Here is a 26,436-nt window from a genome sequence, read left to right on the forward strand (position 1 = left end):
AAAGTATTTGTTAAAGAATCAATTCATTTAAAATAATTAATTTCACTGATAATGCCATTTATAAAATTACTTATGACATAATCGATGTCATCACAATATTTCCAAAATGAATAGAAAGTTAAATTATAAACGAGGAAAATCTCCAGTCACTATGAAAACTACAATGATATTGAAGTTCTACTTAAAAACTTTTTTGAAGAAAAAATATACGCAATGAGAAAGATACTGTGACACAGTATGAGTGTTGTATTGTTACATATTAAATGGAATATTATGATAACTGGAACTACATGTAGAACTACTTTTTCTATTGTTATCATTATTACTTTTATGTGAATACTGCATGGAAGTACCACATGTGTTAACTAAGTGAAAGTCGCCCCTTTGCGTTATCTTACAAATTTTATTTTGTGAAAGTTGTATTTTGTATCAACCTACTGACATGCATTGTTGCTAAGCATCCCATTAACTAAAATAAACGAGAAACATTCGAGTAGATTTAAACATATCAGTTTTTAATGAATCACAAAATTAGTGTTTGAATCGATTGAAATAGTTAACACCGTTGTTCAATTCATGTTTCTGAGTTTCATATATCGTAATCTTATACATTTCGTATCTAGCTGTGTTAATGGGGCATATCAGACTATTTCCCGTAATGTGACTGGATAACTTTTGCAACAGTCAATGTAAGCCATTTGGAAAATTGAATTCAAAGTTAATCATGATGGAGAACTTTGGGCAAATGTCGGTTCTCGGCTGACGTATTCCAAAACGCTACATATTTTGAAGTCTCCAGAATGAAAATTCACTACAGGAGAGATAATTCACTACATTCTGTAAAAAAAAAATATAATGTTACTTACAAGCAAGTTCAAAATGGTTGTATAAAGCGCTTCTATTATCTGCATCAATGTAGAATGCTGTTCCATTTGGCAAGGTTTTCATTCCACCGATGTCGCCCAACAATCCAGACTGGTTGGTCTTAAATATCATAAAATGTGTTCTATAAATCATATATCTACATGTTCTAATAATTTTGTTATGATTTAAAAGCTGTTATTTTACACCTAGGAGCCAAGTGTTCAGAAGACGTCGTCAGATAAAGTATATGTTTACTAAATATGGATGGACGACTGAAATTGAGCCGGACCATTTGTCATGTCATTTAGTCCAGTTTCACTTTAACTTGGAGAAAACAAAACACGATTGTTGGACAGTTTGAAAAGAGGTCTTCATTTTACACAACAGCAACGTCTTAACAAAACAAGGAAATCTACAAACCTATTATCACAGTAAAATAAATATGAAAAGATATACAAAAACAGGAGACAGTTTTCCTTACAAAGTGAAGCATCAAGAAGTTTATTCAATTTTAAACAGGTTTGATAAGAAAAATCAAAGGCCTGAAGGGCCTGTGTCGGCTAATGATTGATGTACTTGTAGTATAGTCTACCAGTTTCAGTTTGTTTTTAGTTTTTTTCCCCCAACTAAAGAGAGATTTTTTTACAATAAACGAAATGAACATTCGGTCGATGCCTAGTAAAACTTTGATTTACATTATACAAGTATTTAAACCCAATATATTTCTCTAAAATAGAAGAGTGATTCGCAGAAATAAAAATTTTGAAAGTACAAACTACAATTTGACAGCTGACACTAAGATACTGCCCATGACTATATCTAGATTCTTTCTAGTATTACAATATCCAAAGTATGAATGACTGTCACTTCATCTTTTTACTTTCAGATCATGCCTCAGGACTAGAATACCAGTCTGATATAGATTATATGTAGGTGTTATAAAATAAATTCTAGAATTATTTCTGTTACATTGATATCTATCATGTCTGTTACTTGAATGTTAAAATTTCATAACACAGCTCGATATTTACCCAAAATATTATATCCGGATACGATTACACTTTTCTAAATCTCCAGTTTCAACAATATGTTTTACAAATTGTGATGATACGAAGACATTTAGCAGCAATTGGCAATATCTGACATTGAAGTTTACGATTAAATTACCTCTTATTTAAATCTTTTCATAAAAAAAGTTGTTTCGTTTCGTCAAAGCAGCCAAACATAGACGATCTACTTTCGATTTCAAAAACTACAAGAAAATACAATTTAATGTTTCGCCGATTTGTTTATTTCTCGAAAAATAAGAAATAAAATCATTTTTAATATCAGTAGTAATTAAACAAACCAGTAAGAGCTTCTTCTTCCGATAATTTATCCGTTTACTGACTGCAAAATTCAACCCACGCAAAGTCGTAGAAGCGTTGTTATTAACAGGTCACGCGTTTTCGCCCACAAGTGTCCCAGAATGTAGTTAGGATTCATCCGCGAAGTCTCGCGGAAGAATTAGCGTATTTATGAAGCTGTCATAATTTAATTTCATTGATGTGGTAAACTTTTTGATAAGAGACATTCCAATGCTTTCAGAGGTACCCACTCAATAAAATACTAGCAGTATGTTCTGGAACTATATTTTGTCTTTCGCTGGATGATACGCAAGCTTGGTAAGCCTGCGCAATTCATAAAATGCACAGCGCAATAAATTTGTTATTTGCGCAAATGATTTTAAAGATTATTTTTTGAAACGGACAGGGTAACAAATGGATAATTTGGCTAATAAGTTAATATGCAGTTTTTATTTGAATTTGTGAACATCATATTTGCTATTTTGTGACAAAAGGGCATAAAATTCGTCACCATAATCATATGCGCAAATGTATTACCAAATCCCGCAGAATCGTTATGCGTGTTTATGCTTAATGAGTTACCACGGAAGAAAATACGTGGCTTTATTCGAGTATTGCACAATTACAAGTCATAAATTTGACAGATTACATCGTATATTGGTCATAGCAAATAGGACTGACATAACTAAACTTCATTCGATCAATGAACTCTTTGAAATTAGAGACAATCTAATGGAACTACATCACTTCGCTGTGTTGTGAGGCCATTTAATAAGAATGAGAAATCGGGCGATAGCAAGGACTCGTCAAACGCTTGAAAGCGTTTAGCCGACTCAAAATCGACGAGTAACAATTTATCAGCTAAATATGAAATAATGTAGAGATAAAAAAGACTGGGAGAGCCTGAAGCTTCTTTTAAATTTCCTGTGTTAATACATTGTTTTCAGTTTTAACACCATCGCCTCTTAAAGAAATTAATTTGCTATATTTCTGACCAGTCTATATACTTACATATGTATTTGAAGGCATCATCAGGTCAAGTTGTAACGTGTTGGCTATTTCTGCTACCTGAAAGCCTATACCATTCGTAAGCAGTACGGTAAAATTTGATTTCACCTTTCTCGTGTCGGTGTTCACAACTGCTACACCTGTAATGTAGAGTCAAAATAAATCTAGCTCTGTTTACTTTAAGTTTTAAGACATTTGAATAGTTTGCCAATGTTTGCCAGTAGGAAAAGGAAGCAAAATGACCGTAATGTGTCAAAGAATAATTTACAATAAAGCAACATGTAACAACATGAAGGTTTCCGGTAATTCCGTGTGATTATGTGAGCCGCACCATGAGAAAACCAACATAGTGCGTTTGCGAGGCTCATGTATTCTCTCTCGGCATTCTCCGGACGTACATAACTCACACACTGTGATTTATAATATATTCAAAAAGCTTTCATTTACATTTTCATACCTCATACAGGAAAAACATCCAATGGTAACATAATATAATATCATATATTTTTACTATTATTTCAAAATTACACATAAAGATGCGATAAAAGATTAATTTATAAAAATTGTTGTTGTTGTTGTTTTTTTCGTTGATATTCTTTTTGTTAAGAGACTTTCTCGGTAACACTTCAACACAATTCTTAATGGGAAAACAACATCAAAGCCAGTATTGGTTCTTAGCTTCGTGTTCATCGGCGCTTAACACCGCCGGGACACAAAGTTTGTTAACGAGGTTATCTATTCAAAAAGGGCTAGGCTAAGTTAGCCTAACAAGCCTGTATCTAAAAGATTTTCCTCTATTTCATGGGCTTTCTCTCGCTCTATACCCCTGCTCAGATCGCTCTGTGTCTGTGTTGGTATGGGATGAAATGGCGCCCTGAGTGGCTACCTATGTAAGTAAAGCGCCTTTCAACGTGTTTACCATGAAAAAAAGATGCTATATAAATCTGGTATGCTATAATATATATAATATAACACTATTGTAAACTGAAGAAACGATCAGAATAATGGCTTCAGATAGTAATTTTGTTAGTGACAATATATTCAGTGTCTGTCTCATTTGTTGAACAATATAAATAAATTTCAAAAACTTTAAATGTGCCGGATCGCCTTATATAGCGGTATGAGGACTTCATACACTACCTTTTTGTGAGTTAATTACCTTTAAAGTCTTGCCATTTCAAAGAATCTTCATTGAATTCAATGAATTCTCCATTTACAAGGACATCAATGTGCTGATACTCATGATTGAATTCTGGTCCGCGCAGGCGCAGTTCTACTCTGTCAGAAGTGCCGCGGTCTTGCACCGCAACGGCTGTTAACGAATACGTAGTCTCTATCGTCTTCTTATCTGAAGGGAAAGGCAACAGAAATGATAACTCGTATGAGCCGTGCCATGAGAAAACCAACATAGTGGGTATGCGAGCAGCATGGATCCAGACCAGCCTGCGCATCCGCGCAGTCTGGTCAGGCTCCATGCTGTTCGCTTTTAAAGCCTATTGGAATTGGAGAAACTATTAGCGAACAGCATGGATCCTGACCAGACTGCGCGGATGCGCAGGCTGGTCTGGATCCATGCTGGTCGCATACCCACTATGTTGGTTTTCCCATGGCACGGCTCGTATCTTTATTGATGAAACTGTCAACGTAGCTACGGTAACCTCTAGGTAGACTGGATATAAAGAAGAAATGTATGAACTTGAAATAATTTGACATGCCATACAATAAATCTAGGATACACTTCTATAAACCTTTTGTAGTTACAGATGTCTCAAAAATAAGCACATGTATGCCTATACATTTTATTTATTGATAAGAAAGAGAATGAAAAATTATGTAAATATGAAAACTTTCATCGACATAAAAAATTGTACATTTACTTCTATATGCAAAAATGCAATCAAAATTGCAATTAATTCCACTATGAAAATCCATTAACAGTTATAAAGATGCTCTTACTTTCTGTTGGGAAGAGATTTTTCTGGAATCTGACTTGCACCTCTGTGTTTCCTGCCCTCAACAGAACAAAATCACCCGGCCCAAGCATACGGAATTTAAGACCACCAAATGTTGCAATATGACCTTGTCCATATACGCTTGCTGTTGGTCGCATAAAATAAATGTATTTAATCAATTAAAGACGAAAGTTGATAGAAGATTATTTAGCCATATAGCTACTAAAGCTTAAAAAGAGTTAATCACCAGCACCTTCGAAGGAAAATCCAGCACCAACACTAGGACCTTATGAAGAGGGCCATGGTTCTAGAGGCAACACTGAATCCTTTTAGCCATTTCAAAAACTTGCAATTTAGTATCATTTAGATTATTTATAAATTTGGGCAGAATAACTCTAAGCGGTCCGATAATCTTGTCCAGAGTGTCGAAATGATAATTGAGGTCCATGGTTTAATTTTATTCTAGCTCAACATTTGCCTCAACCTCTGGCATTATTTTTGAATAATTGTGCGATATTACAAAGATAATGTGACTGATAAAGTCAATTTTCATAAATAGGAAGTCTCTAAATACAGTTGAAACTCGATACCTCAAACTCGCCTTTGTCAAAATTCCGGCTATCTCGTTTACAAAGATTTCTAAGTCCCGTCTCGAAAACGCGTGCAAAAAAATCATTTAAGTCGAATTTTGGTTATCTCGAAGTAAAACTCTCGATCCCTTTGAATTTAAAATACCGAGTGTCAACTGTAGAAAATTTTGTAGGCAAAAACTAAAGAGCTCAAAATATTGTCATGTTAAACTTATTGAGCTATACAGGATTGTACCTGGAACCGGTGGTGAATACCCAGTACAATCTGAGGTCGGTCTTACATCCATATAATAATCACACGAGTTATAGCCCGACCATAGGCAGCAGTAATAAAATGTCACTACATCGTCTATCCAGTGTGATAGGCTAGGCACGTAACCAGGATTGCCGTAAGGAGCTGCTCCCCAGTCATGGCTCCTGTCGGGTGTACTCCCTTGGAAAGTATCGGCCGCAAAAATTAGGTGCCCGCTTTTACCGTAGCAACATTGGTTACCAGCGCCACCACTTCAAAACGTTAAAATGCAGGCATAAAATGTTTGTTTAATAATAATCAAATACTACTTTTATATAAAGGCAAGATGAATGATTGTTTTCTATATAATCAAAACGTACCTTTAAGGCAAAGCTCAAAAATAGTCTGCAAATGTAAAGAAAAAAATGTCACTGTGCAATCGAGAAACTTCGGGGTTTTCCGTATCCTCCAACAAAAACATTATTGGATAAGACCGAGGTGATCACGTGGTTTACAGCTTCATATCAATGGTATTCTTTTACAAAATTTCATAGAAAACAGAACGCTAAAGAAAAGTACTGTAACTACAATCCTTAATAATAAATTAATCTTTTCTTTCAGGTATACCAGTCTATTTACATTGTATGGCAACTGGCAAGCTATTTAATGCATGTTTGTCCAACGTGAAAAGAAAAGCCGCATGCTGAAAGTTAACTTACACCGGTTGTACAGCTCTGACACAATGAACAGCTTCCTGGTGGTAAAAACAGTTGCCGGAATTTTCGGAATTTTGTAAATTACACCCGTGATCGTGTTGCCACCTTCCAAAATCTGATATAGCTTGAGCAAGAGAGCACGGACAACTTAGCAGTGAGTTAACCCAGTTCATATCCTGAAACGCTTTGTTGTACCAGCTCATACACAAACTGGATGGCCAGTCCGTGCCATGTTGAGCAGTCATTGCATTTTGGACATACCAGCCAAGTGGAATAGCCTTTGTTGATAAGAACCTAGAAATGAATATCAACAATGTACTCAACGTGGCATTGATAAGATTGTCGTTTCCATCTTCAATAACTAAGTCTGTTTTTACAATGTTTACGTTGGTGTAAGTTACTAAGTCATCTAGGTCATATGGTAACTTCCCAACTTAAACCGTAAAGGAGAACCCTGGAGGCACTCTGGAAATTATACTGCGCTCAGGTCAACTCTTACAGGTTGTACCGACACAAAAGCACAAGCTATATCCCAAGGGAAATGAGCCGCGTGTGAATGAATTTAGTAACATTTACTTTTCATTATTCAACTTTCCTTATGTTATATTTCTCCGAGACACGCACATAGTCTTTGATTTTAGAAGTTTCTTCAAAACCAGTCTGAATCCATTACAGTTTGGGTAGCAAGTATTCTAATAAACAGTGTTGTTATTTGGTTCCGACATTCTTTAAACCAGCATGTATTCTAAGGAAAACAAAATGTCTAGAAAATAATTGTTTGACTATTTTGCGACATGCTTTGCATATAAATAAAATTTAATGTAAAATGAGTTGACGGCTGTAAAAGACATACAGCTGAAAACGACCAGATTCGTTGTTTTATCATTTTGTGAGAAACTTTGCAAGATCACTTTTTAACCCGACAAAAATAATTCACCAAAATCTTGCGTGTATTTATAACAGATTTCAAGTTGTTCTGTATTTTACAAGAACAGTTGAACAACTTCCCAATGGCATACTAATGCATAATTGGGTTATTATTGCTGTAGCTTTATCTGTAATTTTGTATTTGGCTGGAGTGGTTTTTGCAAAGCCTAGATCAAATAAGACACGCACCCGCCGGGTACAATCTTTCCTGGTAAAGTCTACAAAAGCAAATAACTATATAGCATTTCAGATCAAGCTATTTAACTCAACTGACCCTTAAGATCTATACCTCTTCTCTTCCTTTTTAGTTTTGATATTTGAGTCCAGTTGCTCTGAAACAATCCGGGCCATGAATGTAATGAAATTGTTGAAGAGACTTTATTGAATTAGACATTCTTGTTTTGTAATTTTTTGTATCATCTTTCTCTGTATAACAATATATGAGCCGTGCCATGGGAGAACCAACATAGTGGCTTTGTGACCAGCATGGATCCAGACCAGCCTGCGCATCCGCGCAGTCTGGTCAGGATCCATGCTGTTCACTAACCGTTTCTCTAATTGTAATAGGCTTTGAAAGCGAACAGCATGGATCCTGACCAGACTGCGCGGATACGCAGGCTGGTCTGGATCCATGCTGGTCACAAAGCCACTATATTGGTTCTCCCATGGCACGGCTCATATATTGTTATATATAATTGTAATAGGCTTTGAAAGCGAACAGCATGGATCCTGACCAGACTGCGCGGATGCGCAGGCTGGTCTGGATCCATGCTGGTCGCAAACCCACTATGTTGGTTTTCTGGCCTATGGCACGGCTCATATGTTTATACAAAATTCTAGATCCATCTGTTACCTTACCCTACTCTTGTGGAATGGTCGTCGCTAATGTTGGGAAAACTTGTGGCCCAACCCTTTTGCGTCTGCTTTCAATGTATACATTACGTAACATGCTTTTTCTAATTTTCATTAATATACACATGTATGTTAAAATAACGCATGTGTTTATTTGTATTATAAACATGTATCGTTTGCAATAAAATATGTTTAAATTAAAAGAAAAAGTACGAATTCGGATTTCCGCCTACTATAATGCGGAATATTATTGTTGTATATTTGTTAAATACAGTCCGTCTTTACAGAATACTGCCAGGTGTATTGTCTATAAGCTCTATATCTTTTATGTTTTACGTATGGCCTGTGCCGAAAGTTATACCGAACTTAAAAATACATTTCTGAGTGTTGTGTCAAATCTAACTCACTTGTGGCTATGTGGCACGAACTGGTCCTGGAGTCTCACTTCAACCAGTCCGACCTCATAGTTGTAACAATCTTGACCACTGCACTGATAATCCTGAGGGTTGATGGTATATCGTCCCCTGGCAGCTGGAATATCTTTGCCTAATGTAATCAACAGTGAATAACTTCCCTAAAAATAATAAGGAAATATCTATAATACAATTTGAATATTATGCTATCATCCCTCTTGATTTAAAAACAAATTGCTTTAGAAATATAGTCCGTTTCAATAAAACCTTGAAGGGGACAATAACTTGTACGCTCTGTAATGATCCCTCCTTTAAGACAAGGGGAAAATAACATACAGTGAAAATTATAACTAAAACAATAATCATTTCGTACTGATGAGAACAACTGATATTTGAAATAAAATCTTATTTTCTTTACCGAATAGCGCTAAATACATGTAAATCTTAATAAAAACAGGATTAAGCATAGCAATATTCATTACCCCGCCATTAATCTCTCTGTAACCAATAAGATGTATGTCAACAAGAGAATTGCTATTGTTGCTTAACAACACATTATTCCATGTCAGGCTCAGTGTGGTAGGATTATGTGAGTACCATCCAAGATCATTTGCTTTATACACAGCTTTAACATGCTCCGAGTCAGACATTCTTCCAGGAAAAACTGTATATGGATAAAAGTATATAATTTGGAAACTGCCGTGTTTGATCAATATTACCTTTTTGCTGTATTTCGAAATAAAGTAGAGATGCTTTTGAGAAAAGCGCATGTCTCCCACAACTGTTTAATCATCTGAATAGTAGTATGTAGTATATGAGTCAACCATGCACCAAGACCTCAACTGCCTCATCAGACTTGAGTGCTTTGATTATCAAAAACAAGTTTCAAGGGCCATAATTCCGAAGTGCCTAGTAAGCCGACTTGCATGGCTAGTTATCGAACTTGACCGAGGACGTATTGGCAAACATATTTTCTTTAAGTTTAGTGAAGATCGGATGAGAAATGTTCGGCTTAGAGTGCGGACAAGCTTTGTGACAGACAGACAAACACACATACACACGCGCGCGCGCACACACACACACACACAAACACATAGGCAGGAGTAAATCAATATGTCTCCCACACCACTGTGTGATGGGAGACATAATTACTCATTACATGCATATTCATATGTTTTCTCGAAGTACAAGTCTTTTAAGTCTTTGTGTAAATATTAAATTCGTCAACATAGAGTGCATAATAGGCATTATCTTATGTTAGAACAAGAAAAGATTCTCGTAAATGTACTATACAACAATAAATTCAAATATAAGGTCGTAATTTAATTGGTTTAAGAAGTGGAATTATCCAAACCAGTTTTGCTAGTACATGGAATTATTGTCTTAGTTACTACTGAAAGAATACGGGTTTAAATAATTTTAAATACTCATCACTAATAGATTCAGAATTTAAGTTCCGTCGCAAGTATGTTTTTTCCCTTTAAGGAGATGTCACGGCTGAGATAGTTTAGCATTATTACAATACACAGTCGGTATTGAAATTGTGTTTCCAATACATGTGCTCATTAGATAAATCCTCAATATCTATGTGAAAATAAGGGATGTGTTTTGTATGATTGCAACACTGTGAGTTGCTCTAATTACTAACAAATGACTGAAACAATAGGAATTCGTACGAGAGATGGACAGACAAAACGACAGTGAGGTAACAATATATTCTTTTATTGTTTTAATGTATGAATTGTAAGCTACAATAAAGAATACCCATTTTATGAAAATCAAACTGGAAGTTAGAAATAACAGAAAAAAATTAATTAGGTCATGAGTCATCATATACCTGTCAAAATTTGTCATTAGTTTTCACGAGCTGTCAAAATTACTTTTATCTCTCTATTCTGCAAATGCATTGTTTTTGAAAGTATCTTGGACGGATATTGTAGTGTGTAACTTACTTTACATTCCACATTAATAGTTGTGCTTGAAATTGCTTTGTTGAGCTCACCGACGTCACATATGAATGTCTATTGTTTTAGTTTACTGTCTGTTATAAAGGTATCAAATCTCAATATTAAGATGTAAGAATTGTTCCTTTCTGGTAGACAATGTAAACTATTTGGTTGAATCATAATATAACAGTTTTTGGAAAGAACTGAATATTCTTTGGTTTTTTGTTATTCACCGGAAATTCAAAAAGTGACATCACCTTAAAAATAACACTGGTTATGTAATATCACAATTAAAAATTAAATCTTCTTTTTGATCTTTGTTGTGTATTACGTTGTGTAAAATGCAATCAATAAACATGTTTTTAGCTTCTTTCTTTTCATGAACATCATAAATAGTATTTTGTTCCTGGCCGATCACTCGTGAAATATTCACTGGCGCCAGATCAGAAAGAAAATGCCTCTGTACATGTTATACCCTACCTCTAGGTATTCTATAAGAACAATGGTCATGAACTAGAATATACTAACCCGTTTCAATCGTATTTCTCAACTTAAACGCGAAGTTCGGTGAATGGGTACCTAGTATATTTAACAAGAGATAATTTATCTTCCATCGTGCACCAGTCACCTTGTCTCAATATTCCATATTGCTGAGATTAGCAACATATATGTTATGCTTTCGTCAACGTTACAGAAAAAACTTGCTTGACCTTCCCTAATGAACATCCGGTCTAGAGGTCACGGCTGTGTGCACATGTATGGCGAAATGTAAACAGACAAAAACAGAATTTAAAAAAATATCGTTTTACACTAAAACTTGAAATGATGAATGGAATTCATCTTGTTTATGATTTTTAATTTGAAATCGTACATTGGTCTGCATCTGTTCTGTTTATTTTATTCATTTTGCACATTTATGCCGCATTTTCACATTTTAGCGAACACGTGTAGTAAAATGACGATTGACATACATTTTCACAACTTTACAGCCAATCAGAATGGTTTTGTAATCTAGGACGGAACTTCACCAGGAAATGTCAAGCAAGTTTTTTGTGTAACGTTGAAATAACTATAAACTACGCGTTGTTTTTCTAAGATAAGAAGTATTGAAGAAATGTGACCGGGACATAATTGAAAATAAATCACCGCATGTTTGATATCCATAGTACACATTTACGGAACTGCGTGTTTTAAGTATGAAATGCACGATTGAAACGGGTTAGTAAATTTTTCCCTTCATGACCATGGTTCTTATAGAATACCTAGGGGTAAGGTATAACATGTACAGAGGCATTTTCTTTCTGTTCTGGTGCCAGTCGAAATATTACCTACTTTGCTCTCTCAATGAAGTAAATTTTGATCTTTTGCCGAAATAAATTATTCTGATATTACAAAATTTAATAATTTTAAATTTAACCATTTATTTCTTGCATTACTGGAAACAAATATAAATTAACTTTTTACTAAATCCAAACTCAATACAGATAGCAGTTTTCAGACTGAAATTAATTTGTTTTACCAATAGTGAACGTTGTGCTGTAAGGATAGGTCCGCCCATTGTCCGTTGATAGGCTTAGAATTACGCGGTCACGCACGAGGAGGCGTGGCACCACACACCTGACATGTGTTCGACTGACGTAGGAAGCCAGTACTTCAGATGCTGATGTTACGTGGTTTTGCTGAAAAAGAAGGCACAGTTTTCTTACAGTTATTTTGCTTTAAAAAATGTATTTCCTATAATCTGCATTTGATAGATAATGGCATATCTGAAGCAAAAGGCAAATTCTAAAACTGTTTGTTTGTAGGGTCAGAATTCATGCACTTCCAATCTATCATAGCTGTGCGACCAAAATTGATAAAGGGATGTAATATTTCTCTTTTGTTTCACAAACATGCATTTCTAAACTGGATTTCTACTAAATATATATACATTTATTTGTTAATATAAATCTTAGATAATTATAGCGCAATAGTTCTTATATGCATATCGTTCTTAAGCAAAATATGATTTATAAAATATGTACATATTATGCGAAAATAACTCTCTCTCTCTCTCTCTCTCTCTCTTGGTTGGGCAATCAGAATAGGAAAATCAAATTTTACAAATATTTCCCGTGAAAGCCTAACACACATTAAACACTCGGTGAACGCAAACACTTGTAAATGATCATTTGTTAAACTTTCGAACAGACGTCTATTACTTCATCAAATCTGATTAACCACTTTAACTGACATTTGGCCCTGGCTACATGTAAGAGTATGTATTCAGTTGACAAGTATGACAAAGAGAGATCTTATAGGAAGTTAACTACCATTCTTGCAGTAATCTTTTACTCACATCTTCAAATCGGCAAAAGATCTGTTGTCTGTCGGTGAAACAGGGACCAGAAATCTCAATCATTTTACCTCCAAACATACCGGCATAGTTAGGATTTACATTTAATTGCGCTGAAATAAAGGTTAGCTAAACAAAATAACTTGTAACAGGTACTTCTATTTGAAACGTTTGCAGGATAATGAAAAAGCTAAACCCAAGCTTCTTTGTTTACTAAATCTGTACAGATAATACTAGAGCTGCTTTATAAAAGGGGCCTTTATAAAACAAGGTCAAGCGGTCCGTTTCTTGTGCTGTAGTATTGCCCTACAATACAAAGTCCCCTACTGGAAGGTACCTAACTTTCTCTACTGCAGTATAACATAATGAACTGATATCTGTCAATGATATATAAACACTATTATACTATATCTACAATACTAGTATGTTATAACAAAACACTTTGATTACAATTTGCATATACAAAACCCTACAGTTGTTGATTGTTTCATAACATCAATATAACAAGAGTGCCAGAATGTCACAATATACGCCCATCATATAAAATTTCTTTACACTAGCACCTGTATTTTCATATGGATTTTTTTTTGGCCAAGAAAAAAGAAGTTATAATATAAGTTATTCATAGTTACAACAAAGGGAAGTTAATCCTAAAACAAGAGCTGTCACTAATTGTGACAAATGCCCCCGCAGCACCTTGACCTTTGACCTGGTGACCCCAAAGTCAGTAGGGGTGGTGTACTCAATAAGTACTATCAGCATGTGAAGTTTGAAGGTCTTGGGTGCAGTGGTCCGCGAGTAAAGTGCCTTCATGCAAAAAGTTAACGTTGGCCCCTGTGACCTTGACCTTTGACCTGGTGACCCCAAAGTCAGTAGGGGTGGTGTACTCAATAAGTACTATCAGCATGTGAAGTTTGAAGGTCCTGGGTGCAATGGTTCGCGAGTAAAGTGCCTTCATGCAAAAAGTTAACGTTGGCCCCTGTGACCTTGACCTGGTGACCCCAAAGTCAGTAGGGATGGTGTACTCAATAAGTACTATCAGCATGTGAAGTTTGAAGGTCCTGGGTGCAGTGGTTCGCGAGTAAAGTGCCTTTATGCAAAAAGTTAACGTTGGCCCCTGTGACCTTGACCTTAGACCTGGTGACCCCAATGTCAGTAGGAGTGGTGAACTCAATATTAAGTACTATCAGCATGTGAAGTTTGAAGGTCCTGGGTGCAGTGGTTCGCGAGTAAAGTGCCTTCATGCAAAAAGTTAACGTTGGTCCCTGTGACCTTGACCTTTGACCTGGTGACCCCAAAGTCAGTAGGGGTGGTGTACTCAATAAGTACTATCAGCACGTGAAGTTTGAAGGTCCTGGGTGCAGTGGTTCGCGAGTAAAGTGCCTTCATACAAAAAGTTAACGTTGTGACGAACTAACTAACAAACTAACTAACTAACGAACGAACGGACGGACAGTTGAAAACTAATATGCCTCCCTTCGGGGGCATAAAAATCTATATAATAATTGTCCACACAAAACACTTTACCAGTTAGAGATAGGTCAAAATGTACCTAAAAATTGGATGTAACATGCATGTTGTACCACAGAAAAGTGGTCTTGAATTTTCCCTATGGCCAGTAATAAAAAGGTTACAATATAACCTATTTATAGTAAAACAAAGGGAAGTAATTCTAAAAACAAGGGTGTCTCATTGTGGTGAACATTTGTGCCAAGTTACATCAAAATCCCTTCATGCATAAAGAAGAAATGCTCCGAACAAAAACATTCCTCTATCTGACCTTTGGCCTCTAAGTGTGACCTTGACCTTAGACCCAGGGACCTGGGTCTTGTGCATGACACTCCGTTTCATGGTGTCGAATATTTGTGCCAAGTAATATTAAAAGCCCTTTAAGGATTGTTGAGTTAAAGACTGGACATGAAAAAAGCCCTTGTGGCCTTTGACTTCCAAGTGTGACCTTGACCTTTCAGCTAAGGGCCCGGTTTTTCGCATAACAGGTTGTCTCATCCTGGGAAATATTTGTGCAAACTGATATTTAAATCCTGTTTTGCATGACAAAGTTATAGACCGGACAGGAAGAAAATCCTATTGACATTTGATCTCGAATTGTGACCTTGACCTTTAAGTTAGGGTTCTGGATGTTGCACACGACAAGTCCTCTCATCATGGGGAACATTGATGCCAAGTATTATTGTAATCCCGTGATGGATGACAGAGTTCTGGATCGGACACGAAACAAACCCTGTTCATGCCGTGTTAACATCTGACTGCAAAGTGTGACCTTGACCTTTAAGATAGGGGATAGCAAATTTTCCTATTATGGGGTACATTTGTGCCAAGTAATATTAAAATCCCTTCATGGATGGCAGAGTTATGGACCGGACAGGAAAAAATCCCTGTAGACATTTGACCTCCAATTGTGACCTTGACCTTTAAGCTAGGGGTCCGGATTTTATGCATGACATGTCGCCTTACCATGGGGAATATTTGTGCCAAGTAATATTAAAATTCCTTAATGAATGACAGAGTTATGGACCGGACACGAAACAGAGCCTGTTCATGCCATATTAACAGTTGACTGCCAAGTGTGACCTTGACCTTTGAGCTAAGGGTCTGAAAGTTGTGCATGACACATTGCCTTCTTTTAGGTATATTTTTGCCAAGTAATATTAAAATCCCTTTATGGATGGCAGAGTTATGGATCGGACAGGTAAAACGCCCTGTTGACATTTGAACTCCAATTGTGGCCTTGACCTTTAAGCCTTGGGTCCGGGATTTCCGCATGACGCACAGTCTTATCATGGGAACATTTGTGCCAAGTTATATCAAAATCCTTATTAAAATCCTTTAATGAATGACAGATTTATGGACCGGACACGAAATTGCGGATGGACGGACGGACGGACGGAATGACAGAATGACGGATGGACGGAAAAGCGCATTCCTATAGGCCCCGAAACTGGTTTTCAACCAGCAGGCGTCTAAAAAGCCTCCATTGGGTTCGAAAGCTCCGCTCTTTTTTCGTTGTTTTTAACCAAAAATCATATGAGCCGCGCCATGAAAAAACCAACATAATGGCTTTGCGACCAGCATGGATCCAGACCAGCCTGCGCATCCGCGCAGTCTGGTCAGGATCCATGCTGTTCGCTAACGGTTTCTCTAATTGCAGTAAGCTTTGTTAGTGAACAGCATGGGTCCTGACCAGACTGCACGGATGCGCTGGCTGGTCTGGATCCGTGCTGGTCGCAAAGCCATTATGTTGGTTTTCTCATTGCGCGGCTCATATCGTAATATTGACCTGTGTGACGGGCCGGAATGAGATTTCAGTTATCTGGAATCTCTTCTAATGGAAGCACCAAAAGCCCAAAAATGCTCTGTATAAGCGCCTTTCACTGTCACTCTACATGATTCAATGTTTTTTTTTAACTTAAGCAACAAATGATGGCATTAAGACATTCTATATTAGGCGTAAAAAAAAATTGTTTGTTTCCGGTATCCCGACCCACCCTAAATTTTTGGCCCGACCCTAAATGTTTTTATGGCCTTGGAGAATATTTTTTTCAACTTTTTAACAAAAAGATGCAAAACTGCACTTTTTATGCTTTAAACATGGCCAGTGATGTTAGAAATCAACTTACTGATGCTCTAAAGGCATAACCCCCTTATTTGTAATCATTTTTTAACCAAAAAATAATTTCCGAAAAGTCTCCCTTGATAAAAAAAAATTCCAAAAAAAAAAAGTTTTCCGACCTACCTACCCTAATTTTTTTGAGCATGTTACCGGAAACAAAGAATTTTTTTTTTAGGCCTTACTACTTTTAGGAACATTGAATATTCCACGGAATGAAAATGCAGAAAAGCTGTTGAGACACTTACTGTAAGCCGTATCATCAGAACAACCTCCATGGAATACCTTCCCTGAAGAAATTCTAAAAATGAATCTTCCAATTTTATCACTTCCTTGTATCTGATTTAACGACTTAATGGATCGTGTTTCTGGAACAATATTTGTAAACCCCGTGCCACTTCCACCATTGAAACCAGCCTAAAATAGTTTTAAGAAACGGTATGCTAGTACAAAGTATATGAATAAGTATATTGGATGTAACTTGACAGCAATACATTGAAAACTTCTATGGCTGTAAATTTTCTGCATCTACACTTTTTTAGGGTGTGTGTTGGGTGTGTGTGGGGGGTGGGGGGGCGGGTAAGTACGTGTATTAATTTTGCAATTCATGTATAAATCATCGGAGAAATTCAATAGTTTGCTGTGAATCTATGCTATTTTTGCTCACTGATGGTCAAGAATAATTGTGTATCTTTGTTCTACGGATAAACTGTTCGAAAATAATTATGTTCATTTGTTCTATTGATATGCTTTATATAGAAATTATTCACACTTCTTAAACAAAAAGTGATGAAACATTATACATATCAAATGCTTGCATTTCACAATTATTTATACGTTATATTAATAACAACTGAAGTAGTATTATTTTACAAAGGAGAAACAACTCTATACCTGATCATATTTTGCTGGAGTCATGTCCATCGTTCCATAATTAAAGATAGCATACGATTGAGTGCCGTCTGTCAGAAGAACTAACTGGAATGTATTTGTCTGGAAAAAAGGTCGATTTTGGTATGTTTATTGAAGATTTCATGTATAATGTGAAATATATGTAAAGTAGTTTTGTGCGTTTGTTCTACAAATAACTATACATATAGTAAAGGGTAAAATAAAGATTCGGTTTACGAGTATCCCCACTATTTTAATTTTTACATGAATTATTTTTTACTTTGTTTAAAACATCATTATATATGCCGCCTGTCGTATAGGAAAAAGAAAACACTTGCATGTCTTTATGTGAACGAGAAATGGTGAAACACACTATATTTCCTGATCTTAATATAGAAACGGTGACTTTACAGTAGTAAATAGTATTTTTTTCGCTCATTCGAAAATAAAAACAAACCGGGCATGGACTTTTAGTTGTTCCTAAACACGAATTATCCTGGATTATATGTGTCGCCGTCACGTTTTCCCACGTAATGACAATGCCCCAGGTCGGATCGAAGTGCGTACTGCCAACGACTTGTTCTCGAATATATCCGCCAAGATCAAGAAGGTCTATGCTACGTGTGTTATCATTTGTGTTGTCGAAAATTCGGTAAAACACGTGCCCGGTGTAATCTTGGAGAATGTCCAGGGCTTGTCCATTATGGTAGTAAGGGGCTATAAATGGCAGATCAATAAAGGGGGCAATATTTGATGCTGACCAGTCTTGAGAGTGATAAGTGACCGCAGCTTTTTCTTTAGTAAACACAATGAGTCCATCTTTGCTGATCTAAAAACATAATACAAGAAACTTTATTTATAGTCATTTTGTAAACAAAAAGCAAACAAACAAAAACACATAAATAAATAAAACAAGCAAACATTATCGAAAAGCTGTTTATCGACATAATGATAATAGTTTCTTAGCAAATAAACAATATTAATAGTTTTAATGATTGTAAAAGGTTGATATTAAATGAATGCAATTTTTCTAATGGGCAACTATAAGTTATGATAAAAGATGTCCATCTTTGCTACTCAGAAACAAGGTCATTGAATATCTTTATGCAGCTCTGCAAAAGTAAGTTGGACGGAGATGAAAAAATCACTTAGTCTTTAATATTCTTTTAAAAATTATGATACAAATTTTTCATATTTTCTCGTTCATAATATCATATGTAATGTAAATGTATACATTGAATTGTTCTTTCTTTTCAGAAATATTCTGTAAAGATTTTCTTTCGTTTATGGTATTTTTCAACGTATATAATAAAGCCCATGAACATGAATATGTTCAAATTTCCAACTAAACTATGAACTTGTTAACAAGTAGCTTACCTCTGCCTCCTGAAAATTTTTTTTTACTAATTTTTGGACACACTGTGTCCCGAAGCCCTCTTCTGACTACTTACAAAAAATTCTCTGTAAGATTTCCCTTTATATATGATTGGTACGGACGCATTCACCAAGTGAGTATTATGTTCTGCTGGTTGTACAGCTGCAGCATGGAAAGTGTCATTAAATGTGTAAATGGGAGACGCACCTGTAATAAAAAAGTATAAAACATCATCAGACATAATTATTTTATAATTGTATCTCTACGCTTTTAGTGAAAACGTGGAAAGAACCATCTTGCAGTCAGGCGGATCGACTTTTCAGTCTTTTCTTCGAGGAACAAATCTTGTAAAAAAAATGATAATGTAATAATAAATCCCATTAATTGTAGATCTAAGCTCAATCCGAACCTTTTAGAAGGGATTTTATGTAAATATGAGGGATAACACCGGTCTCCATGAAATAAGTACAAACTTTCAAAGAGTTTGAAACTAGTACATAAAACTTGCTTGCTCTGGGTAAAGAAATAAGGGAAGCAGAGTACTTCCAAGATTGTATTGGCCTTTAATGTTGTACGAGGTGGCAAAATAGACTTAAATGTGCTTGCACGAGTAACAGATAGTTTCACAGGCATTGTACTGAACAACTGTTCATTCAAGCTACAGTTTAAATAAAACGTTGACCAAAACGACCTGAGGGAGACAATAAGAAAAGCTGGAATGTTAAGAGCTCCGGAAGAAAGGGGTCAGCACAAAAGACAGTAAGCCATGCTGAAAGTGCACTGGGGCATAAAACTACTAGGGCCATACCAACAGTAGGCTTCCTGGGAATTAGAACAACAAAAAAACAAGTAAAATTTTGATGCAGAGCATCAAATCGCCGGAAAACTGAATTTACAATAAGGTAAAAAAAAACGAAATTTAATGATATACATATACTCCATATCGACAAAATTTATCACGTGATCCGAAAACAGTTTCCCAGCCAGTGTGTTTAGATACATACCACATGTACACATTGCAAAGATTAACTTGTATTATCTTGAATAAATAACACACAAAAATTCAATAAAGTTTCAATTGTTTAAATGAAAGTACACATTTTTTTTTATTTACCCAACAATGCAGATGCATTGTCCGTCAAGAACGTTTGATTCTTTTAGACAATGTATGTGTACTGGTAATTCATGTTTCCTCCGACTTCGACAACATTTTGCTTTTAGAAGGAATTTATTGTCTGTTTTACAAACTCATCGTGTACATAACTTTCAATTTAAAAAAAAAATGTATCATTTTTCAAAGACCAAGTTTTATTTCCTCATTCTTTTATGTAATAACAATAATTTAGAATTCCATTTTATTTTTACTCCAATTCAAAGAACTACTAGAGGCCATTTTTGAAATTATCTGTAGAATGTTGTAAAGACTGGGATTAAATTAGGATTCTGTGTAGGTTGAGGGTCTAATTGTTTATTTATTAGCTGTGGATATTAATCTGACATGGTGTAAACCCATTGTAAAGGCATTCTCTCTGCAGTGTAGTGAGAATGTTTACCTGTTTCAGATCACGTGATAGGGCTATTGATACGGAGTATAGGGATAAGTTCTATATAAGGGATAAGTTCTATATACATTTTTCCTATTTTTCTAAAAAGCTATCTTTTGAAATAATAAAAATCTTATGCAATTTTCAGCTCCTAATTCCTTTATGTAAGCCTTTCATTAACTGCCTTATTTTTCTTTTATATTTAAAATATGATCATTTTTTCATTGTCACATTTTAATAACTTCTCCTATCAGCTGCACAATCCAAAAGCGTATCAAATATAGTCGCCGGTTTCTACCGGCGATTAATGACATAGTTGGCTAAGACAAACCAAGCTGAAAGAAGGAATATGATCCAGAAAAAGATAAAGAAGATAGAAGAAGAAGAAGAAGAGCAAAATCGGCTGAGCTCTTTGACAAATAGTACGGAAAATATGGCATGCCTTTGAAGATAAACCGAAATAGGTAAACATGGCATGTAACCATCGTTTAAAAGTAGCATTTCTGCTAAGGTCATTGTGCGGCTGATATATGACAGATCTTACACTGGAACATTATTGCATTCATAAAGGGGCGCTACTGAAGGAGACACGATAACTTAGAAGAATAGCACATTGTATGGGGAAGGACAGGTTGAACACTACTGACTGATATATTCCATGTGAAGAAGGCGACGTTTACTAGAAGCAGAAGAATAATGTCGAACTTATTCTCGATTAAAGAAAGGAAATGAGACAAGAAAATGTATTTCAGAAAACCAGATATAATTCAAATCAGTAAGTGGCACGAGGTCGTAATTTATGGTCACAGAAGGACAAGAAGCTGTCATGGAAATTGCTGAACTAAAAGTTTAAATTGGAAATTGTGCGTAATGATACAAACGGAACGAAGACAAATTGATATGTGCTGCGTAAATTGCCGACTTGGCTTTACCCAGTATTGGTTGTCGCAAGTGGACTTTCATGACATTCTCTGGATCAGTTGGAATAACAGGGAAAATCACACAGCATGTATTGTAAGGAACGACAGTCAGTATCAGTTGACGCGTATTGACTGATCACCTCTGAAGGTCAACAAAATCCGGAACAGATGAAGCCGATTGCATTAGTACCTTACAGAATTTGAACTTCGACTAGTTCTTTTACTGACCACACAGTTTGTTTTTTTTTATCTCAGACCAAACAGTTATTGTTCCTTCTCTTGAGAAGGAATTCTTTAATTTGGTAAGCTACACTTGACTGATCAGCTGACCTAGAAAGCTGATGAAATATTACAAGCTGTTCAAGAAAGCTCAGTGATGTAATTGTTCCTTCTCTATGCATCGAATTGTACATTACATGTGGAAATGGATTGACCGGGTCAATGTCTTATTGCCGTATTTACTCAACTGAAAGTGGTAACGGATTTTCCTTGTTGTTGGAATTAACAATTAGTATTTAACAATTTAACAATCTTAAATACTTACTTGACATTTTTTTGGCAGTATAAAACAACATGTACTTCTTTTTCAAAATTTTAGTGAAATAAACGCAACCTTGGTGCAAAATGTAACCCCCCAGGGACGCCATTTAACATGGGTAGTTCACGAAACCTCACCTGGAATGGATGGAACAACTTATTTCCAGCCGAGCCCACGGTAGGCGTCATATTTACCTCCCCTACATCCAGTCTAGACAGATACTCTTGGAAACAGTATCAAGTAAATTAAATCACCAACCACTGAATACTAGCTGGGATATCAGCCACAACCGGGAATCGATCTGGGTCCGGGAATCGAACCCGGATCGCTGTCGTTGTAGTCCAAACTACTAACCAATGCGCCACTGACTCCCTGATTAAACAGGGGGATACCGAATGTCAATAATGTAGAATGGTCTTGTCCTTGTGTCCGAACCTGGGGTTCCACACACTGATAACCAGTATTTAAAACAGACATTGCAACCAAAATTTTACAAGATGATCATTATATATTTATATAGATGTGCCCTAGAAGGAACTTTTGCTATGCTTTAAACTTGTTATATTTGTCATTTCATGGAAAGTAGACAATTACTGCTATTTTCCCCGAGTTAGATGCAAGTTGATTTTGAGTAGATATTCTAAAACCGTTGCTAAAATTTGTATATATCCAAAGAGTTAAGCTTCACGTGGCTTGTAATTTTTTGTTAAAACCATATGAAGCATCTGTCCATATGAAGAATGTTAGTATGCATAATTAAATAGTTAAAACACCTACTTAATACTAGTATTACTGTACATGATCTTATACAGTTAGAGCCATTTTAACATTTTAAACTATGTTAATTGAATATTCAAACCAGTGGCAAATACATGCGAAAGACGATTTAACAAGAAAATAATATATGTTTTATGCCATGGCAGCCAAATTTTAACCTTTAGCCTGCTGGCGGCATGTGATTCTGCCTTTGCGACCAGTGCAGACCAAGATCAGCCTGCACATCCGTGCAGTCTGATCATGGTCTGCACTGTTCGCTATACAGACAGTAAATTTTCAGTGAACACCCCTTCAAATAATAGATGGTACTGCCCAAATTGAATGATGGACCAGTCCATTTTAGAAATTTAGCAGGCTAAAGGTTAAACACAGACATTATGAGCCTTTAACCCTTGCTCATATATATCTTTAAACATCATATGTACTAGTACATTTTGTTACGTAATATTTATTTACATTCTTACTTAGCTATGTGTTAGCTAGGCTAATAAATTTCTTAAATACAAGCGCCGACTAAATTGACTCATCGTTAAGATAAGCTTGTCGATAGCGGCCGGGATATAAAAATGATGTGGGAAGTTTTGTTGACACAATATTATTGATTACTAACTTATTTTATCATGAAGCGTACGGCGAGTCATTCTCTAATCTCGGTGTTGCTCTGATAATGTTAAAGTTGTGTTTAACTTGACACTAATAGCAGTTCATCATATTGTCGTAAATATTTTACATTTTTACAAGGCCACTACGAAAATAGATTTTGATTACAGTGTCCTATATGATTTGTTCTCACGGGTTTTAAAAATTTGTTGCTAAATATACATTAAAAGGAATAACTGAAAATAATCCCCACCATTTCAGCACAATTTCATAGAGACTATCAAAATGATTGATGCGTTGTATAGTTATATATTTGAAGGAAAAAAAACAGCTTTATTTTGCCTCGCAAATATGATGAAATGAAAAGAATTTTTTTAATGTCTAAAACTATTTACTTTGAGAACAAAGCAGCCTATAGTAACCATACTTAAAAACAGATTGGTCAAAAATCAGTCATAGGAAATGGAAACATAAATATTTTTCTAAGTGACTGGAATAGTGTATATATTAATTTGAGCCGTGCCATGAGAAAACCAACATAGTGGGTTTGCGACCAGCATGGATCCAGACCAGCCTGCGCATCCGCGCAGTCTGGTCAGGATCCATGCTGTTCGCTTTCAAAGTCTATTGCAATTAGAGAAACTGTTAGCGAACAGCATGGATCCTGACCAGACTGCGCGGATGCGCAGGCTGGTCTTGATCCATGCTGGTCGCAAACCCACTATGTTGGTTTTCTCATGGCGCGGCTCATTTCTGTAGCTTTGTTTGTGAAAATACTACAACGTACATGGGCACAATACGTGTATTTTCAAATACCTTAAAATGCGTAAACATGTTCTCTATGTACACAACCGAAACTTGTTTATTACAGTCTTCAAATACATGTTTACACGTTTTCGTGCAACTGAAACTCATGACTGCATTTTATAAGTTTTAGCGGTAGACTTAAGGTCGTGATGAAATAATGCACGGAGGGGCACCTGGGGTCTTCCTCCACCATTAAAGCTGGAAAGTCGCCATATGACCTATCATGTGTCGGTGCGACGTTAATTAAATCCAACAAAAAAAAAGACTTAAGGTAGTTCTGCACATTTTATAAACCGGAAGTGATTGCGTAACGTCATTTTTCCGGATAACGTAGAATAAAGCCTGGGTTCGGCGTACGGAAATGAAAATCATTTTATGAATTAATGGCAATCCGTGAGTAAATTTATTACAATGACAACGTTACTCTCTTTCTATGGTTAAAATATGATATTAAAACATCTGACACGTTAAATAATTCAAAATAATAACTTAAAACCAGCTTGAAAAGTGTGTACAAAAAAAATGTATTACTTTAATCATGGGCAAATATCTCAGAAACAAGCACACGGACCTATATATATTTTATTTCACCATTTCATAGGTCATATGTTTATTTACGACTTTGAGAAATTTCATTTAAATGTACTTTGTAGAAAAATTTCTATTCGCAAAAATGTTACGAAAATTGTTATAGGCTCCCATTATGAAAACTTGCGTGAGGTCCAAATTTTCCAAACCAGTCTAGCATAAAATCAAGCACACGAACCTATCTTTTTTCGCAGAATTTTCTAAGTATAATTTGAAGTTGAAAAATCAGGGTTTAATCAAATTCTACATTGTAGAAAAAAAATGATCCGAACGTGCAAAACTACCTTAATTAACGCGAGAAAATTATAGTCAGTCCACATCCTGAATATACTTTATTTATTTTAAGCTAATTTATCATCGTGTATTATGCGTTGTTCAATTATCAGTAAAAAATCATGAAGTGACGCTATAATTAATGACACTAGAAATGTTATTTTAATAACTTGCTCATATAATTGTTCAAACCTGAAACCATGCTATATTTATTTACGTTTTGCTGCGGTGGAACACCAAATAATGTATTAAGTTTTTTGTATTACTGATGTTAAAGAATTTTTAAAAAAGTAGCATTGTGAGCATATTGTGAACTATTTTAAGCATCAGATTTAAAATGTACATGTACATCCTTGAAACTTTGATCTTACCGCTTGTATTAAGAGATAACATGCTTAACAATAAATCTTCATTGTCATGAATCATAAACCACAGCAGGGCTATAAATCTACATGAATAAACACTTACCAATTGTCGAATTGATTAAAAGGAAAATAAAACAAATAAAAATTCCACATAAATGAATTTCTCTATGCGCCGCCATTTTGAAATTTGAAAAGCCGGACATTTGAGGGAAAGATAACGCGCCGATGTATTTGCATAACCTGTAAAATTGTAGCAGATTATGATATCAGGGATAAAGTATTGTTTAGAGGCCAAATATAGGGATAACTCTTACATGTGTGCAACACATTAGTTGTAATACAATTTTAAAAAGCTGACCTGTTTTAATATATGAATTGGTTGACCATGGTTAAAACATGGGTGTGTTCCTGCCACTTAAAGCGCACACGCGCTTGCATGTACGCCGCTTAACTTAATAATTCATAATTCATTGTCTGACGGAAATTCCCGTGCTATCACGTGTTCTAATATGCTATTTCGGCAATATTCGGCTGTTAATTAATTACAACGGTTACCGGAGAATGTTGAAATCTCGGAGTCGAAGGGAATTTGCCGATTATTATTTAGTTTCGATTGCACCATATCTGTCGTTATCAATAATCAGGAAGTAGGATGCGCACCCAACCACATAATTTAGAATTAATCTAAGGTGATATTTAAATGTACGAAAACATTAAAACTTTTAATTTTAACCTAAACCAGAGACATAAATAGATTATTCCTGCCTAAACGAACTTAATTAATACTGTAGTACTGCTTTACTAACGCGTTGATAATTAAGTGTTTGTCTAACGAATTGTATAGCGTGTTATAAAAATACTGACTTGGACTTTCTGAACCACATTTTTTTTACTTTTTATTTATTTACATGAATATTTACATTAATAAATAAATAAAATGTATTTTTGA

At 35.5% G+C, this 26,436-nt stretch overlaps 1 protein-coding gene across 2 annotated transcripts in view; it reads right to left on the reverse strand.

The window, feature by feature from the left end:
* LOC123557163 (sushi domain-containing protein 2-like) overlaps window positions 1–25,714 on the reverse strand; it is a 41,847-nt gene extending 16,133 nt beyond the window's left edge. For both annotated transcript variants that reach the window (XM_053543412.1, XM_053543411.1), the window contains exons 1-15: window positions 25,591–25,714; window positions 19,152–19,282; window positions 18,158–18,529; window positions 17,704–17,802; window positions 17,058–17,226; window positions 13,185–13,294; window positions 12,366–12,525; window positions 9,383–9,564; window positions 8,895–9,061; window positions 6,712–7,002; window positions 5,996–6,264; window positions 5,175–5,315; window positions 4,378–4,566; window positions 3,222–3,358; window positions 867–984 (exon numbers count right to left, since the gene is read on the reverse strand). In XM_053543412.1, the coding sequence (XP_053399387.1) occupies window positions 867–984; window positions 3,222–3,358; window positions 4,378–4,566; window positions 5,175–5,315; window positions 5,996–6,264; window positions 6,712–7,002; window positions 8,895–9,061; window positions 9,383–9,564; window positions 12,366–12,525; window positions 13,185–13,294; window positions 17,058–17,226; window positions 17,704–17,802; window positions 18,158–18,529; window positions 19,152–19,282; window positions 25,591–25,690 (2,635 nt within the window). In that variant the 5' untranslated portion in view covers window positions 25,691–25,714. The remainder of the gene's footprint in view (window positions 1–866; window positions 985–3,221; window positions 3,359–4,377; window positions 4,567–5,174; window positions 5,316–5,995; window positions 6,265–6,711; window positions 7,003–8,894; window positions 9,062–9,382; window positions 9,565–12,365; window positions 12,526–13,184; window positions 13,295–17,057; window positions 17,227–17,703; window positions 17,803–18,157; window positions 18,530–19,151; window positions 19,283–25,590) is intronic.
* Window positions 25,715–26,436: the final 722 nt, after the last annotated feature.

Source organism: Mercenaria mercenaria, chromosome 5 (genome assembly GCF_021730395.1).
Source record: "Mercenaria mercenaria strain notata chromosome 5, MADL_Memer_1, whole genome shotgun sequence".
Classification (NCBI taxonomy): Eukaryota; Metazoa; Mollusca; class Bivalvia; order Venerida; family Veneridae; genus Mercenaria; species Mercenaria mercenaria.